Source organism: Mytilus californianus, unplaced genomic scaffold (genome assembly GCF_021869535.1).
Source record: "Mytilus californianus isolate M0D057914Y unplaced genomic scaffold, xbMytCali1.0.p SCAF_3, whole genome shotgun sequence".
Taxonomy (NCBI): Eukaryota; Metazoa; Mollusca; class Bivalvia; order Mytilida; family Mytilidae; genus Mytilus; species Mytilus californianus.
The window spans coordinates 117612288-117632753 of NW_026262679.1; the positions used below are offsets into that span (position 1 = coordinate 117612288).

A 20466-nucleotide genomic window follows, 5' to 3' on the forward strand; every position below is an offset into this window, starting at 1 on the left:
CCGACCATTAGATTTTCAGGAATAATCTTAAACTGTACAAGAAGTTGTCAATGTTTGACGGGTATATGATCGAAAAGGACATCTTGTCTATCATTTTTTTTTAAAGTAACCAAACATGATTATTTTTGTATATAAAAGATAACGCAGAGTTCTCCAAAATCTTCTTTCCTTGGTCGTCCTTGAAGAAAACCTGCTGGTTCTAACTTTTATTTCTATTGCAAAATACCAAAATTGTGCCGGTACTTGCAAAATGTTGATGGACTAAACCTTCGGACCACCACTTTTCGAGAATCTTAATTGTATATGTTTACAAGGTATACAAGGTCATTGCGTTTCTCAGACTGGAGTATTTTGAATATGAATATAGTGGCCTGTAAGTGTTGAAAAAAAAATAGGCATGCTTAACGACTATGTACTAGCAGTTGAAAATCCGGCTCAGCGTGTCGGTCTAGTACAAAGCAGGGTTAATATTCATATTACATTAACATGTTTTCATCCTGAATATGCTTATTAATTTGCCGCTGGACGTTAAAAATGAACCGATAAACGAGAACAATAGAAAATTTAACTCTTCTTGTGATAGAATCGAGAAAATAAACAGTAAAACAATGCGGGTGACGATGCTGATCAAAAGTTAATCGTACATTTGAAATTCATTATTTGTTAGACTGTGTTATTAGAAATATACATGCATAGACACGATATTTTATGTTCATTATTTACAAAGATGATTGCATAAGAAGCTTGTGAAACTGAAATTAAAAACAAATGTTAATCTTTGCTGCTTATTGATTAAAAAAATTGGGAAAAAATCAAATACATACAAAATCTATAGATCTTTCAGGTGAACATTTTTTCGAATTTCTTAAAGTCCTTAGAATGTTACAATTATCAAAAATATACCTATTTTTCACATCTTAAGTCTTCGAGTACACCGGTCTGCTCTTGTCACGTGAACTTTTAATATAGAAATATTGTCGTTTCGTGAATATAACAATGTAAAAGTAATTTTTGTGCAGGCAAAAAAAAAAGATAAATATTTTTATAAAGTAGTTTATCTGTCAAAAGATTTTTACTATTTTTTTTTTATTCAATTTAAAAAAAAAAGTCGTCTCCATTTCTGAACAAGTATTTGCGGTCTTCTCGATCTATTCACAATCAATGTTTACATCGGGATAAGGTCCGTTTAAATTTGCTTAGTAACTTAATTTAAAAAGTGATAATCTTTGCTGCATATCAATTGATTTCGTTGGAATTTTTTCTTTGAACTTCTCTGATCTAGCTGCATATATAAACGGATAATTGGCGTGTTAAGAAAGGTATACAGCCAGTGGAAAAATAAATTGAAGTTGATACTGTAAGAATGCATTCGCATAGCAACATTTCAAATCCATTTTACACATATGCCATATGCCTCCTGTACTCGTCGTTTGCTACATTAGGAGAAAATGATAACACTAAATGAAAATTTTGTTTTTTAATTTTATTACAATTTAATTTTACTGTTACTATTGTACCAGAACGTTTTTTCTTGTGCAAACATTAAAAAGATTTCTGTGTTGACAGGAGAGGTTATATTTTGTCACTAGATTTCCCACTGCCAACAGTTTATTTGGTTAATGTCCAGTGAGTCTGAAAATGTTAATAATTAGTGTCAAGATTTGTTAGAACTTGCATTCCAGTGACTAAATATACATGTAGTAGTGCTGTAGTTTATGTTTAATATATTACAAAAGTGTTAATATTCTATCTATTTATTCTTAAACACCATCTTGTATGGAGAATAGTTATTTATCCATTTATTTTCAATGTAATATATCATTACAAATGCTGTGTAATTAATACTAATATATATATATATATATATATATATATATATATATATCTGAAAATTACACCCAACAGTGTTAGAATTAGACTTTTATGCTGACAAATTTTTGTCCCTCAACGGGATTCGAACTCACACCTTTGATACACTACAGCACCAATCGCTTAGCCTCATGTCCAGCGCTCTAGACCACACGACCACATCCGCTATAAAATATAACTTCAATAGTCGTAGTGTTACCTTGTCACGTAAGGCGAATCTAGAGATAGACATAAGACATGTGTTTTAAGCGTGTGAAGATGTTATATTATTATTTAATACACAATGTATTTGTTATTTGTCAGCAATCTAACTCAACAATTTTTATATACCGTATGGGATAATGATTCAATTCATTATACAGTCACTAGAAATAAGTATATCATACAAACAAGTCTAAGCAAGTGACAACCATATATATATATATATGTGTGTGTTTCGTTTGGGCTTGTATTATATTTGCCTTCGGGTTTATATAATCCGTTCATCCTATTTCGACTCTTTCAAAATTCAAGAGTCTATCCTAAATTGAGGTAAATTATATGGCATTCCAAATACCGTTTCGATTCCTAACATCACTGAAGAGACATTAATTGTCGAAATCCGGATATGGTGTACTAATTTTTGCACCTTTTGTTTGAGATATACCATCTTTTCCGCAAGTTTATTGTTTTCTGTTTGGTATTAAATTAATAAATAAGATCCATTTTGTTACATCTGGTGATCCGTTTATTTGGCAATCGCCAATGGCAGTCAGCAGGGTTTAAAAACATCCGTTGTTCGACTGCTAGTCAAATGAGTTTTGTTAAAATATACTTTTTCACATTTTTGGTCTTTTGGAAAATGTTGTTTGTGCTGTATTTAGACCCCTCTAACAAGAAATTTGTTTTGCATGCACACGTATAAAAATTGCGGTTTTTATCCAACGCAATCATAGGTTTGAACGTTGTTTTCAATTTAGACTTACACATATACATATATATATATATATGTGTGTATATATGCTCGGAAACGGTCCCTTTAATTAGATATAATAAAGTATTCGTATTCGTATTCAATAAACCATATACATAAGACATTTGACTATCGGAACATAACTAATTTAAAGAGCCTCAAAGATATGTAGTACATGTACATGTATACATGTAGGTCGCTATCGACATGTATGATACAATTATCTTTAAATATTAAAGTAAATTGGTGACACATAATTATTGTTACGTATAAATGACCTTCAGCACCTACTAACTTGGGTCTATATAAACGAGTTACTTCATTTTACATAATCTTTTATTTGAATATAAACGTATATGTGATAAAAAAATAGACGTGTGTTTGACCCTTTCTCTACACACAGTTTAAAGGAAAGCATGACAGGATGGCATATTGTTTTACTTCTTAGTAATTTTATTTATACGGCATGCTACCCCTTAAAATTTTACCCCTCACATATCAAAACTGTTTAGTCCTAATGATTTATCATTTGTTTACATTACGCTGTTAAGCTGACACTAAAATATCGAATTATGCATAAAAAAAATTAACGGAATTACTATTAAATATTATACAGTACAAAAGATTACTCGACCCCCAACAACCCGATTCCTCCATAGTCGCTTGGATACTGGATTTGGATATTTATTTTTCACAAATACTCAATTCATGAATAGTAAAATTAGGGATTTTATCAGAGTTGATATTAAACTCACCCAAAACAAGGTAAGACACAGCCATAGTACTGATAAATACCAGTACAATCGCAATCGTTTTTAGTTTCAACAATGTCTGTATAACACATTACAGAACAATGCCTATACAATACATTACACAGAAATGCCTATACAATACATTACACAGAAATGCCTTTATGTTCTAATTCACTTGTTCAAACGAACATAAAGTATCTATGTGCACATCGCTACTTAATTTCTGAAACCTACTTCAAACCCAAACTGTATACTATATCATTCTTGGTATAAATTAAGAAACACATTTCTGATTTTGTCCAGCACGGTGACCATGTCATTTTATTAAACATTATACAAGCTAAATCATCATTTCACTGTCCACAAAAACATTGGATTCACTGAATGCTAATACACATGTACGTAACGTCCACTAAATAAAATTTTTTATGGTACACTGGCCTTACAGAATATCTAAAAATAAACAATTATCATAATTAGTACACATCCAATTGATATCTGAATTACATTACAATTCTACACTACTGTAAATATGTCTACACTGTAGTAGTAATCAACGTGGTCACCGCCTAACCTCGATAACTGAAAAAACGTGATCCTTTTCTTATATACTACCCGCGAAATCCAAACCGGTTCTTACCCTAGGTACTACGCGACTAAAAATAACTACGCGTAGAGCACATAAATATATTTATGTTCTAATTCACTTGTTCAAACGAACATAAAGTATCTATGTGCACATCGCTACTTAATTTCTGAAACCTACTTCAAACCCAAACTGTATACTATATCATTCTTGGTATAAAATAAGAAACACATTTCTGATTTTGTCCAGCACGGTGACCATGTCGATGTACAAAGAAAGCAGTGGTTATAAACCAAGATTTTTTGTAACAGATAAACGCTTTGTCATATCTTCAGACACATAACCATCTTTTGCCAAGTCTGATTTCCAGCGGCCGTGTATCTTAAAAAGTCTTATCTGATATACCGTTTCTAGCTGCCATGGTAGCCCCGCCTGAACGAAAGCTATGTAAGCCGAACTCTTTTTCGGAACATCCGATACTATGAAGAGCCTCTTTTATCACTTCTCTTGCTCGTGTATATGATAATTTCTCATTCTTAGAGCGTAACATAAATATATTGGATTTTCTAAAAAATGTTAATGACCTAAAAATGTACATATCAGAATTCATCTCTATTTTAGCTTTCGCCAAATAGGACTTTAAAATTTTTACAGGACACAGAGGACTATCTAAATTAGCAATATAAACATTCTTTCCTTTTCTATAACAATCAGTTTTACTCTTTTCTATAAAAATGTCTGCATATTCGACAGTAAAAGAAATATGTTTGGCCTTAATATTACATAGTTCATTATATCTGAAAAACCCAGTGTAAGCTAAATCACACATGCACAGTAAACGCAAATCTTTAAGTGATCTCGACTTCTTGTTATAAAAATTAAAAAGTTTTTTCATAATATCTGGATCTACTGGTGTCTTTTTCTGAATCGGTCTAGATAACATACGTTTAGATGCATCGAGTATACTTCTTACCAAATCTGAATCACAAGGATTCTTTACGCCTGCAATATGATGCGCCCACTTAATACCGTAAAATGCGGCCTCAACGACACTGCAATGGCTACTGGTATCTATTAGATGTTGCAAATATAAACTGACGTGTAATTCATTACACGGAAGTATCGAAGTTATCTCTGAATATTTACGTGCCCATAATACAAATCTTTTGAAATACCCAATGTACTTTGATACTGTAGTGTTAGCCCTTGAATCTAGTACTGTTGAAAGTTTTTGAAAAAGTATTTTCAACTGTGGGTGAGAAATAATGTGACTCTGTTTCCAAAAACCAGTTGTAAAAATTTTCTGTAATGAAATAGTAATTAAACAGTAATAATACAATAAATCTATATTTACCTTGTAAATTCCTAATCCATTTAAGCGGTCCAGTGACCTTACTTGCGTAGTCCAGTGACTACAATACTCTTGGTCCAGTGACCATAACAAATCATATGTCCAGTGACAAACATAAAACAATAAACAAGTGCGAGTCCAGTGACGTTCCTATGCCAAATCATTAACAGAGTCGTGACCATCATTACCAAGTAAAAAACGGTTGTCCAGTGACCAACATGGATAATCTGTAAAATATATATATAATATTACATATCTGAAGCATTTAATCTCACTGCTAAAACAGTTCCTTTAAAATCACCTTGAGCAAAAATAGAATTTACATTATGTCCGGCAACAAATATTCTATTTGCCTCAAAAAACTCAATAACATCTTCAACATATGGTTTGTAATGTAAACCTTCCTCAAACAGTAACGGCCAAAACGGCGATGAGGACCACTTTGGAACTATCAGAGTTCCAACAGCTCTACATTTGACTAAATGATTAATGACTTTAGCTGCCAGTGTTACTGGTGGTACTAACCAGTTATTTTCTTCATGCCAGTTACATATAAATGAATCTATACTTTCTGAACCCGGATTCCAATATAAAGAATTAAATCTAGACAGTTTTCTATTTTCCATATTGGCAAACCTGTCAATTGAGTGAGGACCCCATAAATTATCTACAAACTCAAAAAATTCATCTGAAGTCCCCCAATCGTCGATATCAACGATTCGACTTAAATAATCTGCTTGCTCGTTTTCTTCTCGTGGAATCCATTTTACATTTATAGAAATACAATTCACAATACAAGTATTAAAAATTGAAAGAGTCAAGTTTTGAAGTTCTAATATCTTGCTACCTTTTTCAATAACGCTCACTGCGTTCTGATTGTCTGTATAAAAAACAACCGAACTGTTGCATACTAAATGTGCAAATGATACTAAGCACAGCTCGATTGCTTTTACCTCTCTCCATGTGGAGCTTTTGACTTTTTCTGAATTCGTCCAGGATTTATACATTACATGCGTTGAGTTTTGTATAAAACCTCCTGCACCTATATCGCTAGCATCACTATAAATACTAAACTCATTTGCCTTTGGTAATAAAGAGACAGGCATTAGCAATTGCACGTTATTTTTCCAAAACATGAATTCAAAAATTAAATCACTAATGAAGTTAATGTCCATGCACTGATCCCAATCATCTCGTTCGTTAATCACAGCAAATGTAGCTCTTGTCATTATCTGAGTAACATTGCCGATTGCTGGAGTAAGAGATATAACCTTGCCACAGATTTTTGCGAGTGTTCTAATTTTAACTTTACAAGGATTACTTAAAGCAATGCCTATGCATTCTTGCAAGTCCAATATTTTGGACTCGGGAATTTGCAAAACACATTTTTGTAAATCCCATATAAACCCCAACCATTTCAATGAATAAGAAGGGGACCAGATACTCTTCTCCTTGTTTGGAACAAAACCCGACATAATTAAATCTGATTTAACGATGTCTGCATGTAATTTACATACTTCACTATCATCAGCTAACCCCAATCCGTCGTCTAAATATACGACAATTTTAATACCTTTTCTCCGCCAGTGCGCGACTAATGGTCGTAATACCTTTGTAAATACATAACCACTCGATTTCAATCCAAAAGGTAAAACTGTTAATACGTAATATTTTTCAATTCCCTCAAACTTCCACGAAAAACCTAAATACTTTTGATGTGGAGCAAATATATCAATATGATGATACCCTGCTTTTAAATCAAAAAGGAATCCAACGGAATTGTTTGTAATGTATTGTTTAGCAACTTTCACATCTTCGAATTTAACTTTGTTTACTAACACCATTTTGTTTACATGTCTTAAATCTAGTACAAGTCTATGTTTACCTTTTGCGCTGATTGCTACGGTCAGCGGGTTCACAACGTGCGGTCTGTTCGATACCTCTTTAACTAAACCGCCTTTGAGCAAATCTAAAATAGCTTCATGTACAAAAATTCTATTTTTTAAAGCAGATATATTATTTTTCAAAAATACAGAAGTAGGTTCTTGTAAAAAAGGAATTTTATAACCTTCCTTGATTATATTATAAACAAAATCTGTTGTACAAATCTTAACCCAAAAATTTAAAGAAGCACTTAATCTGCCCTTTACAGTTATATCAGAAACATCTTTTTCATATTCAAAGTAAGTGTCAATATTAAATTGTTCATGTACCTTAAATTTCTTGATTGTTTTCTTTAAGAAGGAGGTGCTCTGGGTACTCTGTTCTTGCTTTGTCTGCGACATTCTCTCGCCCAATGCCCGTAGAATCCACACTTATAACAGACGTCGGAAGGTTTTGCTGGGCTCTGCTGGCCTTGAGCTCCGCCGGCAGATGCCCCTGCACGAAAGGGCTGCAAACCATTACCGCCAGAATTTCCACCACTGTGCGCCTGTTGATACGACGAACCAGCCGCTTCTGCGGGTCTTTTTCTACCATGCTGTTGTTTATCCGTCTTAGCTGCCTTAATTTTCTTGACTGCCCTGCTATCCGCGGCCCTAATGCGTTTCTCATCTTCCGAATCACTCGCTAGCTCGTCAGATAAGTATTCACTGACCGTCTGCCAACCCCCTTCGGACTTATCCGCGATCCTTATATGCTTATTCCGTTTGTTCAGTAGCTCTTTGGAATCTTCTAAGTACGAAATGGCTTTATTCGGACGTTTCTTCTCAATACAAGATATAGCGGAATCTAAATTGTCCAGCACATCTACGTTAAGGTCAAACTGGACCTTGTTACCTTTGAATTTAAAGTTGTTTTCTGACTTCTTTACCTTTTTCGCTAAACTATGTGTCGAATCGTTTAGATTCTTCTCGAGCCCGGCGATTTTGTTGTTCATGTAGGTCTTCATTAGTGACAAAAGATCAGCATTAGACACATCTTCTCCCACCGTATCTTCAACCGTATCTTCATCCATATCCTCATTAGGATTCTTTTCGTTGTCGGACATGTCTACACTGTAGTAGTAATCAACGTGGTCACCGCCTAACCTCGATAACTGAAAAAACGTGATCCTTTTCTTATATACTACCCGCGAAATCCAAACCGGTTCTTACCCTAGGTACTACGCGACTAAAAATAACTACGCGTAGAGCACATAAATATATATACAATACATGACACAGAAATGCCTATACAATACATAACAGAGAAATGCCTATACAATACATTACACAGAAATGCCTTTTACAATATATGATCATATATGACAGCATTGCCTATTCAATACACTATGCAGCAATGTCTATACAGTACATTACACAGCAATGCCTATACAATACACTACACAGGAATACATATATAATACACTAAACAAAAATGCATATACAACACACTAAACAGCTATGCTTATACAATACATTACACAGCTATGCCTATACAACACACTAAACAGCTATGCCTATACAATACATTACACAGCTATGCATATACAATACATTACACAGCAATGCATATGCAGTACACTACACAACAATGCCTATACAATACATTACACAGCAATGCCTAATGTACAATTTATTATACAGCAATATATTTACAATACATTAAACAGCAACGCCTATACAATACAAAATACAGAAATGCCTGTACAATGCAGTACACAGTTATGCCTATACAATATATGACACAACAAATGTCAATGCATATACAATATATGACACGGCAATGCCTATACAATATATGACACAGCAATGCTTATACAATATATGACACAGCAATGCCTATACAATACGTTACACGGCAATGTCTATACAATATATGACACATCAATGCCCATACAATATATGGCACAGGAATGCCTATACAATACGTTACACAGCAATGCCTATACAAAAACTTTCCGCACTGTAATAAACTCTTGTGGGAAATAATATTATCTTTCACGAAATTAAGCAGACGAAAATGTTGTATCGTATCAAAATAATTATATGGAAATTATAATTAAGTACAATTTAAACGAATAAAAACGAGTTTTACGTATTCAAAAACTATAACTAAAATATTTAAAGATACAAAAAAAAATACAAATTGCAAAATTAGGTATCTACCCAATGTTCCTTGGGCCTTTAGTAACCAAAATGATAGCTCTTAGATACATGTAGATAATTAAGATTGGTGAATTTCTTTTTGTAGTTTGGCCTAATATTTTTGGGATTTTTTGGTTACTGGCTTGGATGAAGGATACAATGAAGGCTTTGTGTAACAATATGATGGCGTGGGATGGGTCAAAACACAGTTTTCAATTCATACATATTTGTTTGATTGTCATTCCTTCATCCTATCAAACAGAGTAAGCCTGTGTTAACAAAAAAGTGCATTTACAGTACATATGAACATTTTTTAAAAGTACATTTAAAAAGTGTACTTTAACCCATACGAACGAGAAGATTTAATCAGAATGTGAATTTCTGGTATTTGAGTATTTCGTATATAAATTTGACAAATTATTACTAATTTCCAATAAATGCGCATTCAAATTATTCTAAACATAAGGAAATAACTTCTGAATCAATATACTTATCCTGTTTTATGGAGAAATTTATCGATTTGTCCTAACGTTTAATATACCTTGAACAATAAAGCGATTGTAATTGTTACATAAATGTAAATCCCTACACAACAGCACCATGGCTCATGAATTTTTAACATTGAGTTATGAATAAAAGTTATAGTTATACTTCACATAAACAATTATACATCCTTTTCCTTTAATTTTTATATGCCCGTCAAAATTTTGACGGAACGTATTATGGTATACAAATGTCCGGCGTCCGTCTGTCTGTCTGTCTGTCCGTCTGTCCGGCGTCCACGTGTCGCACCGTAACTTGAGAACGACTTATCCAAATTTCATGAAACTTAGCATAGTTGTTTCTTATGATGGTCAAATGATCTGTTTAGTGAAAATAAGATTAAAACTTTTTGAGTTACGGAACTTTGTAACTAAAACAGGGGGTGTTTTTTTCACATGTCGCGCCGTATCTCAAAAACGATTTATGATTATTGCTTAAAACTTTACACAATTCTTAGTTATATTATTCTAAAGATCTGTATACTTTTTGGTGATGATTCAAAATTTTATTTTAGAGTTATTGAGTTTTTTTGTAAAAAAAGGGGGGGGGGGGGTCACATATCGTGCCGTATCTCAAAAACGATTTATGATTATTGCTTAAAACTTTACACACTTCTTAATTATATTAATCTAAAGATCTGTATACTTTCTGATGATGATTCAAAATTTTATTTAAGAGTTATTGATTTTTTGAGTTTTTGTAAAAAAAGGTCGCGCCGTATCTCAAAAACGATTTATGATAATTGCTTAAAACTTTACACACTTCTTAATTATATTAATCTTAAGATCTGTATACTTTTTGGTGATGATTCAAAATTTTATTTTAGAGTTATTGATTTTTTTATAAAAAAAGGGGGGGGGGGGTTCACATGTCGCGCCGTATCTCAGAAACGATTTATGATTATTGCATAAAACCTCACACACAAAACGACGGGCGTATCATGCGCTCATGGCGCAGCTGTTTATTTGTTGGATGGCTGTATCGTTGGCAATTATACCATGTCTCCTTTTTTATATCGTAGATTTGTTTGTTAGAGACATTTAAAGATAAGTACTCTCATGTCCACGGCAACGCTGATAAGAAGGAATAGCATAATATCAAGAAGAAAAAATAAATTTAAAAAAAAACTCGAAATAGTAATATAAACGAAATTAATGAATTTTAAGGCCACTCTAAATGATCCATAAATCTTTGGATTCGCTCGCTCCAACATTTTATTTAAAATGAATTGTTTTGCTATGTATCACTTACCATCAACGTGAAATCTGCTCAGTGAGTTGACCATTCTGTGGCGATAAATGAACATTAAGGGTATAGTAATAATAGGATATGAAGTGACTTAATGAGTGACTTTTTCATTAAGGAATTAAAAAAATTGAACATCAATAACATTGAACGATTGGAATTAAAAAGGAGAAAAAAAACATAAATTTTTTTAAGGAAAAGTAAAAAATTGCTAACATAGGCATGGGAACTTTCTAGTACGTGTATCTACGCTAGGACTGTGTCAACTCACCGTGATATCATCTGCCTCACATAGCAATCATGTATGCTTCTCCCACGACATACCCCGAAGGTGAGTAACGAGAATGTGGAGATACCGAGGGGACAATCAGAAACGACAAGTTGGATAAAACCAGGCAATACCACGGTTAAAAAGACAAATAACAGTCAACTAAACGATACATATAAAACTAAATATTAAGCACCACGAACCCCAAAAAACTTCTAGTGTTCCCGAAGGGTAGGCAGTTCCCATCCAAAATATTTTTATCTAAATAAATTCAAAGATCTGGCTAAAAGCACATGAGTCTTGTAGTTCTTTCTCCACTGACTTGTAATTGAAGATAAAAGTAGGAAGAAATTTACTTTTTAATCAAATGGTATCATATTATTTATTTGATCGTTTTCTGTCAAAATCTGAATCTACTGTAAATTAGCCTCCCTAGCTTTCCTATAGTTTAAAGCAATTCATTATCTGCTGAGATATGATATGCAGTTTTGTCGAGCCTGCGAGACATTCCGTAATCGGCGTTGGCGTCGTCAATATTTATGTTCAGCCTGTGGTTAAATTTTTTTTAAAACATCAATAAATTTGTAAAACCTTTATGTAATTTTACAGAATATAGGCAGAAACTTTTTTTTATGATCAAATGAGTATCCAGAGCATAATTATGAAAATTTACTTTTAATTTTTCCGCATTTTACTGAAAAGAACATTGTTTTTATTAGTTATAGTTAACAAGTAGATACTGTTTGTTACGCATCAATTACTTTGTCAAAACTTCATCGAATTTTATGTAAAAATGTTAACACCAACTGTACGATTTTTTTTTGCACCAGATGCCACAGGCACTTGTCTTAGAAAAATGTTTTCCTATATACGTGTTATATTAAGGTATATAGGGAAAAAAAATTCTGAGACAAGTGCCTGTGCCAGATGCGCATTTCGACAATTAATGTCTCATCAGTGATGCTCGAGGCCGAAATATTTGAAAATCCAAAACCTAATAAAAACTTTGGAAGAGCTGATCGAAATTAGACGTACCTAAAGTATAGCCAATTCCGGACAAAAAATCAGAGCTTTGCATGGGGGAGATATATTCCTTTATTTTTAAATGATTTCAAAACTTTTATAACAGTCAGCAAATTTCAGTCTAAAAATTATATTTTTTTTTCATTTTTCAGTATTTTACCATTTTTTGGGGGGCAATTAATAGACGGTCTTGAATTAAATATTTTTCACCTGCTACATTTGTAAACTTTCATAGATTGTTATGAAACTTGGACAGAAGCTTATCTTCCAAGATCAAGAAAAACATCAAAGAAAAGTTTGATTTCTTTTAAATCCTGTATTTGACTGATAAATGGAATCACTTTTTATATAATAACCGACAGCAGCAATCCCAGGCGAAACACAGGATTCCACGGAACCCTTTGAGTATGTTTATATCACACCTGACCATCTATGAAAATTTATTATTGCTTGTCGATTGATTGTTTTACCCCACATCTCCTTTTAAACATATTTCATACTAACAACTATTGGCCATTAGATTCCAAATCAACGCACTGAATAAATTATACATGAAAAAATCAAGAAATTAGACTTTAAAGTATGTTGCTATTGATGAGTTTTAATGACAGAAATAGTATCTCTCTCAATAAATCGTTAGCTTCCGTCGGACCCCTGCTGGGAGGTCCCTTGCTCTGTACCCGCTGGGGACCCTCATACCCCTCGCCGAGGTTCGGGCGTACACTTAAAACAGGCTTAGCTACGCCACTGGTTCCCGCTTCATTAGCTGTCGTGTTATGCAAGTCAAGTACAAATTCGTTAATTGCACTTGGTGATGTCACAATTGGGATAAAGAGGATGGGATTGTGGCAACGACAAGCGGAACATATATATGGTCGTCTGTGACACAGTCGTTCCATAACAATCATACACATGATCATAGTGTCCATAAAACTTTCGAAAGGATAAACCCGGTAATTCGTTATCTCGTCAAATGTAAAAAGAAAAATATGAAATAAATAGATTCACAGTTATCTTTTATAACATGTTAATCAGTCTTAACTGGTCGTTATCATAAATAGTAAACTAAGTTACAGATAATGTAAAAATAAGGAGATATGGTATGATTGACAATGAGACAACTATCCACCAAAGTTCAAATAAAGTGGGTGTAAGCAATTATTGGCAACCGTATGGCCTTCAACAATGAGAAAAACCCAAACCGTATAGTCGTCTAGTCCACTTCGCGGCTATTTAATTTCGCGATTTTCTAATTCACTTGATGTAGTTTAATATGGAAAGATTCAAGTTTAACATATTCGCGACGATTTATATTCTCGTTATTTTTCTACTCGCGAAAGTCGCGAAAATAAGTTGGTTTACAGTATACTAATATGTATTTTGTATGAAGTGGACTTGCTTGTGTTGGAGGTATCAGAGTGGAAGTACCAGATGGCATATATGGGTTAAACTATAATAGGCATTGTGCAATATCTGGTTTAACCTATAATGGCCATTCATAAGTGTTTCTCGTTTCTCGTTTTATATATAGATTAGACCGTTGGTTTTCCCGTTTAAATGGTTCCACACTAGTAATTTTTGGGGCCCTTTGTAGCTTGCTGTTCGGTGTGAGCCAAGGCTCCGTGTTGAAGACCGTACTTTGACCTATAATGGCTTACTTTTATAAATTTTGACTTGGATGGAGAGTTGTCTCATTGGCACTCATACCACATCTTCTTGTATCTATGTATTGTGCGATATAAAGTTTGCATTTTCATTGATGATTTTGACTGATAAAATCACTGTGAACTGTATAGTGTGAAAGGATATAACTTCGTTGTTATTAGATGAAGTTCTTTAAGCTAAAGTTTGTAACCTTTTACATTTATTGATAAAGCAATGTCCGGTCCTTTTTTTCTCTTATTTCGAGAACATACTACAACTGGAGTCATTACTGCTTACGAACGCTTTACCTATATATTGGACAAGACACAATGTACATACTAAAGCGAAATTTATCTAACTTTTTTTTTATCATGTCTCTGTTCACTTTATTTTTGCCTGGAAGACATGGAATGTTACGTCATGTTTATCATGAATAACCTTTGATTTGGTAATTGAAATTTTTATTCTTTGTTACGTAACCTCAAGAGTTTTCCAAGTATAGGTTAGTCTATGAAAAGGTATATACTATGAAATTTAGAGCGAGGGGCTTGCCCCGAGCTCTTAATTTCATAGTATTTACCTTTTCATAGACTATCCAATTTAGCACATATTTAAAACTCGAGTAATCTTTTAATTGGTCTATTGATAGTTTATTTTGGCTGACTACTTGTATGACAGGTGTTTGTAAAACGGAGCTCATTAACGAAGTTTTGTAAATCTACCCACTAGTATCATTGTAAAATATGTGATTTCAAAAGGCCTTGACTCCAGAATGAAAAGATGGTAGCTGCTGGTGTCAGTATGTTTATTGGTATAAAGCGGTGTTTTTACTATACATGTACTTCTTTACATGATAAGATGACAAAATAAATTGACCAAAAGCAAGCAATGATTAAATTGCATTGGAAGCTTTACATGTCTTGAAAACATTTTTCAATTTCACAGTAAAACTAAAGCTATAATAAATTTGAAACATATAGATAGTATGCAGTGGCGGATCCAGGTGTGGGGGAGGGGGGGGGGGGAGTCCGGGGGTTGGAAAACACCCATTTTTGGACGATCAATGCTTTTGAATGGGGACATATGGTTGGACCCCCCTTTTTTCCTGGGTTGGAACCCCTTTCAAAAATGGCGGGGTCCGCCCCTGGAATGTCCCCATAGATAGTGTGCGGATAGTCATTAGAAAGCAACTACCAATAGATCAAAGATACTAGGGTTTATGTTTTTTTTTATTTCAAAGTAAAAACTAAAAGATGTTTCAGAACATGTATATACATGTACATATATATTTATTTTGTATTTACATTGAATCATAGATCAAATTTATTTGTTCAGTGTATGTTCACTGATGTTAATATGTCTTTTGATTGAGTTTAGCCATTTCAATTGATATTTTATAGTGTGTCTTTCTATGTTGTGATGTTACACTATTGTTTCAGATAAGGGTGAAGGTTTGGTACCATTAAAACGTTTAAACTCGCTGCAATTGTTTGTACCTGTCCTAAGTCAGGAATCTGATGTTCAGTAGTTGTCGTTTGTTGATGTGGTTCATAAGTGTTTCCCGTTTCTCGTTTTTTATATAGATTAGACCGTTGGTTTTACACTAGTAATTTTTGGAGCCCTTTATAGCTTGCTGTTCGGTGTGAGCCAAGGCTCCGTTTTGAAGACCGTACTTTGACCTATAATGGTTTACTTTTATAAATTTTGACTTGGATGGAGAGTTGTCTCATTGGCACTCATACCACATCTTCTTATATCTATATATATAGGTGGCATATTCTCTTCAGACATTATTACGGTTTTGCAATTTATGACATCGTCCTGAACATGCATGAAATATTTGCAACTGGACATTAAGCAACCAATAATCAATCAATCAATCAATTCATGACGAAATAGATCAAGTTGCCTGAATTTCCCTTCACAAGGTTTCATAGTACACACTTTTGCATGGATGATAAATTATCACAATTTTAAGATGGCGTTGTACTCTTATCAAGGTATAAAGAACCATATTTGTTACTCTTTATTTAAATGAAAGAAACTTGCAATCGTCAAAAACATTTTTTAAATCCAAGATTTTAATAGCAGGATATTTAAAAATCAACGTGAAAACTATATTACAAACTATTTAATTTAATTTGGAACACAGCATTTTATTTCAAAATAGCCAGTGGCAATTTTGTTTTAATATCTTGATTATGATACAATGAAATCTTACCCTTGTGGTCATTCGTGCGTAGTTACTTAGTACACGGAAAAAGTATGTACTAAGAAAATTAGAAGGCAAATTCTAGCAATTTGATTGGACGAGAAGTTGTAAGTATGTGCTAATTAACTGCTTTAGACGTGACATTTGTCAAAACTATAGATAGAAGAACTTTAAAATCATGAATAGAAATCCCGTTTAAGGATAATTTAAAATTGTTTAACTAAAGATATTTTATAAATCTTGTCAATTTTTGTTTCTGTATATCAAAATTCAGAGATGTAAATTCCCCTCCAGGCACTCCGGTTTCCTGCACCAATAAAAAGTTTCCATCAGAAAATAATATGAGGCACTGTGAAAGGGGACGAAGTCAGCAAACCTTTAGAATACTTTACGATATCCTGTTAACAGCAGATATATATATATATATATTGTTTATATAGTGCCTAGAAAATCAACCAAACAATGTTAGAGTAGATCGGATCTTTACTTCCTCCCCGACCGGGACTGGAACCTGTACTTTTCACTTCATACTTTACGACAACACCGCCTAGCATTGCGCAGACGCCTTAAACTCTCTCTCTCTCTCTCTCTCTCTCTCTCTCTCTCTCTCTCTCTCTCTATATATATATATATATATACAAGTCTCAATTGAAAACAACGTTCAAACCTATGATTGCGTTGGATAAAAACCGCAATTTTTATACGTGTGTATGCAAAACAAATTTCTTGGTAGAGAGGTCTAAATACAGCACAAACAACATTTTCCAAAAGACCAAAAAAGTGAAAAAGTATATTTTAACAAAACGCATTTGACTAGCAGGTCGAACAACGGATGTTCTTAAACCCTGCTGACTGCCATTGGCGATTGACAAATAAACGGATCACCAGATGTAACAAAATGGATCTGAACTATTAATTTAATACCAAACAGAAAACAATAAACTTGCGGAAAAGATGGTATACCGCAAACAAAAGGTGCAAAAATTAGTACACCATATCCGGATTTCGACAATTAATGTCTCTTCAGTGATCTTAGGAATCGAAACGGTATTTGGAAGGCCATATACTTTAACTCAATTTAGGATAGACTCTTGAATTTTGAAGAGTCGAAATAGGATGAACGGATCATATAAACCCGAAGGGAAATATAATACAAGCGCAAACGAAAAAATATAAACAAGTCTGAATTGAAAACAACGTTCAAACCTATGATTGCGTTGGATAAAAACCGCGGGGTCTAAATACAGCACAAACAACATTTTCCAAAAGACCAAAAAAGTGAAAAAGTATATTTTAACAAAACGCATTTGACTAGCAGGTCGAACAACGGATATTCTCAAACCCTGCTGACTGCCATTTGCGATATATATATATTATATGTATATGGTGTTCCTTTAACAATGCATATATATAAACTTTTATTGTAAAAAAATTCCCAGCATAATTTCTGGTGAAAAAATAACTGTATTACGGATACGTATCCTATCTATCTATCTTCATATTTCCGCACTCAGTCACAACTTTGACTATTACGTGCCGTTGCATGCGTGGCTTATTTACAATTTAAAAGAAATAAATTTTCAGTAATTTTACGTTACATTGCATTGGTGCATAGAAAATGAAGTAAAAATATAACAGTGATTTAATAAATTTTTTTGTGGATTGTTATCCTATGTATATTTCATGGTAAAACTATGTACATGTTATGCAGTTTTTAGAATATTTGTGAAAGAGCAGATATAGAAATCTGCTCTTTGAAGCCTTCGACTGTTGTACAAAGGATTGCTGGTGTAGGAAGTAGGTTCCATTGTACTATTGTATGTGGATAAAATGAGAACTTGTAAGAATCTTTATTTGTTTGAATTTGTTTAAAGTGGTTGGTATGTTTATATCTTGTTCTACTGTCTGATTTAACGAGAAGATCTTTAGGGTAGATTGCTATGTGTTGATGTATGATCTTATAGAATACCACTAGTCTTGTTTGTATACGTCTCAATTCTAATGTAGGCCACTGTAAGTGATCAAGCATATTTGAGACTGAGCTGGTATTGTGATATCTATTACATGTATAGCGAGCAGCTCTTCGTTGGACCATCTCAATTTGATTGATTTGGTTTTTGTTGTGAGGGTCCCAGACGCAAGAGCTGTACTCAAGCTTAGGTCTAACTAATGACATGTATGCCCTTTCTTTAATTTGTTTGGATGAAACTTTAAGGTTACGTTTTAGGAAATTAAGTTGTCGATTTGCATTAGCTGTTATATTATTTATGTGTTTATTCCATTTGAGATCAGATTGGATGGTTATGCCTAAGTATTTTGTAGCTGTTTCAGTTTGGAGAATGTGACCATGAAGGATGTAGTCATGGTTGACTGGTTTCTTTTTTTGTGTAATTCTAAGTATGGAGCATTTGTCTGGGTGAAATGACATTAACCAGTCTTTTTCCCATTGTGCCGCTGAATTTAAATCCTGTTGTAGTTTGGATGCATCATCTATGTTTTTGATGTTTCTATAGATGATGCTGTCATCGGCAAATAACCTTAAGGTGCTGTGTTGTAAATATTCTGGGAAATCATTTATGTAAATGAGGAATAAGATTGGGCCAAGGACAGTGCCCTGTGGCACTCCAGATGTTACCCCAATTTTTTCTGATTGTTCTCCATCTAGCATGACTGTCTGTGTACGATGGTGTAAAAAATCACCAATCCATTCCAAGGTATTATTGTCTATGCCGTAGTATTTTAATTTGTAAAGTAACCTTTTGTGAGGGACTTTGTCAAAAGCTTTGGCAAAGTCCATCACAACGACATCAGTTTGTATGTTGTTATTGTTGTCTCTTGCAAGGTCCTGTATGAAAGATAGTAATTGTGTCTCACAAGAGCGTTTTGATCGGAAACCATGTTGTAAATCATATAAAATATTGTTTTTTTCGAGATGTTCCATTATTTGACTAGCTATGATATGCTCCATAATTTTGCAAAGTATACATGTTAGTGAAATTGGCCTGTAATTTATGGCATTGTTTTTGTCGCCTTTTTTGAATGCAGGACAGACATTTACATGTTTCCAGTCTGTAGGTATTTTATGAGTGTTAATTGACTTTTGGAAGATGAGTGTGATGATAGGACTGAGATGATCTTTCATTTCCTTTAATACCTTTCCACATAGTTCATCAGGGCCTGTGGCTTTATTTGGATTGATGTTATGAAGTAGTTTGTTGACGCCCTTTTCTGATATTTTAATTTCATTCATTTGTGGATGTGATGATAAGTTTTTTACTGGTATTGGATCTGCAGATGATTCAGTAGTGAATGCTTTTTGAAATTGCTCGTTGAGGATGTTCGCCTTATCTTTGGTGTTTGTTATGAGCAATCCATCCTTTTTTAGGGCAGCTACACCTGAATTATCATTTCTCATGCTCTTGATATATGAGAACAGGTTTTTAGGTGTGTGCTTTTTGTTGGTGCTTCCAGGTTCTTCAATTGGAAGGTCTAGGATCATGTTTTCAATATAATGCCAGTAAGCTGAGCGCATGTCTGCCTGCAATGTTTTTTTCATATGTTTGTATTTAATTTGCAGATGATGATTTTTCTTAGATTTTTTATGCAGACGTTTTGTTTTGTTAATCTTAATTCTTAGTTGGTCTGTGGTCCAAGGCAATTTCATTTTGTGTGTTATTTGTATTTGTGGTATGTTAGTACTGATGGTCTTTATAAGATCTTCTTTGAATGTTAGCCAAAGTTCATTTGTGTTACTTTTATTATATATAGTTTTTATCTTTTCTTCTAGTACTTGTATGTCTGATTTAATGTTTTCCCAGTTTGCTTTTTTGAATTGACAAATTTGTCTTGCTGGTTTTTTGTTCCTTTTTATCCGATGTTGGTCATGTTGTTAGGAATTTTATATAGGCCTATGACGTTTTCATTTACATTGATATAAACTGAAATCCGCTTGTA

At 33.5% G+C, this 20466-nt stretch overlaps 2 protein-coding genes across 2 annotated transcripts in view; one reads left to right on the forward strand and one right to left on the reverse strand.

Moving 5' to 3' along the window:
• The window catches only part of LOC127735940 (polypeptide N-acetylgalactosaminyltransferase 1-like), an 81102-nt gene that overhangs the window by 17716 nt on the left and 42920 nt on the right, over window positions 1-20466 (forward strand). The gene's annotated exons all lie outside the window — the stretch shown is intronic.
• On the reverse strand, window positions 3860-7159 carry LOC127735941 (uncharacterized). The gene is made up of 2 exons (XM_052246392.1): window positions 5514-7159; window positions 3860-4026 (listed from the first exon to the last, which is right to left on the reverse strand). Exon 1 carries the CDS (start codon window positions 6983-6985, stop codon window positions 5759-5761), a length of 1227 nt encoding a protein of 408 aa, XP_052102352.1. The 5' UTR covers window positions 6986-7159; the 3' UTR covers window positions 3860-4026; window positions 5514-5758.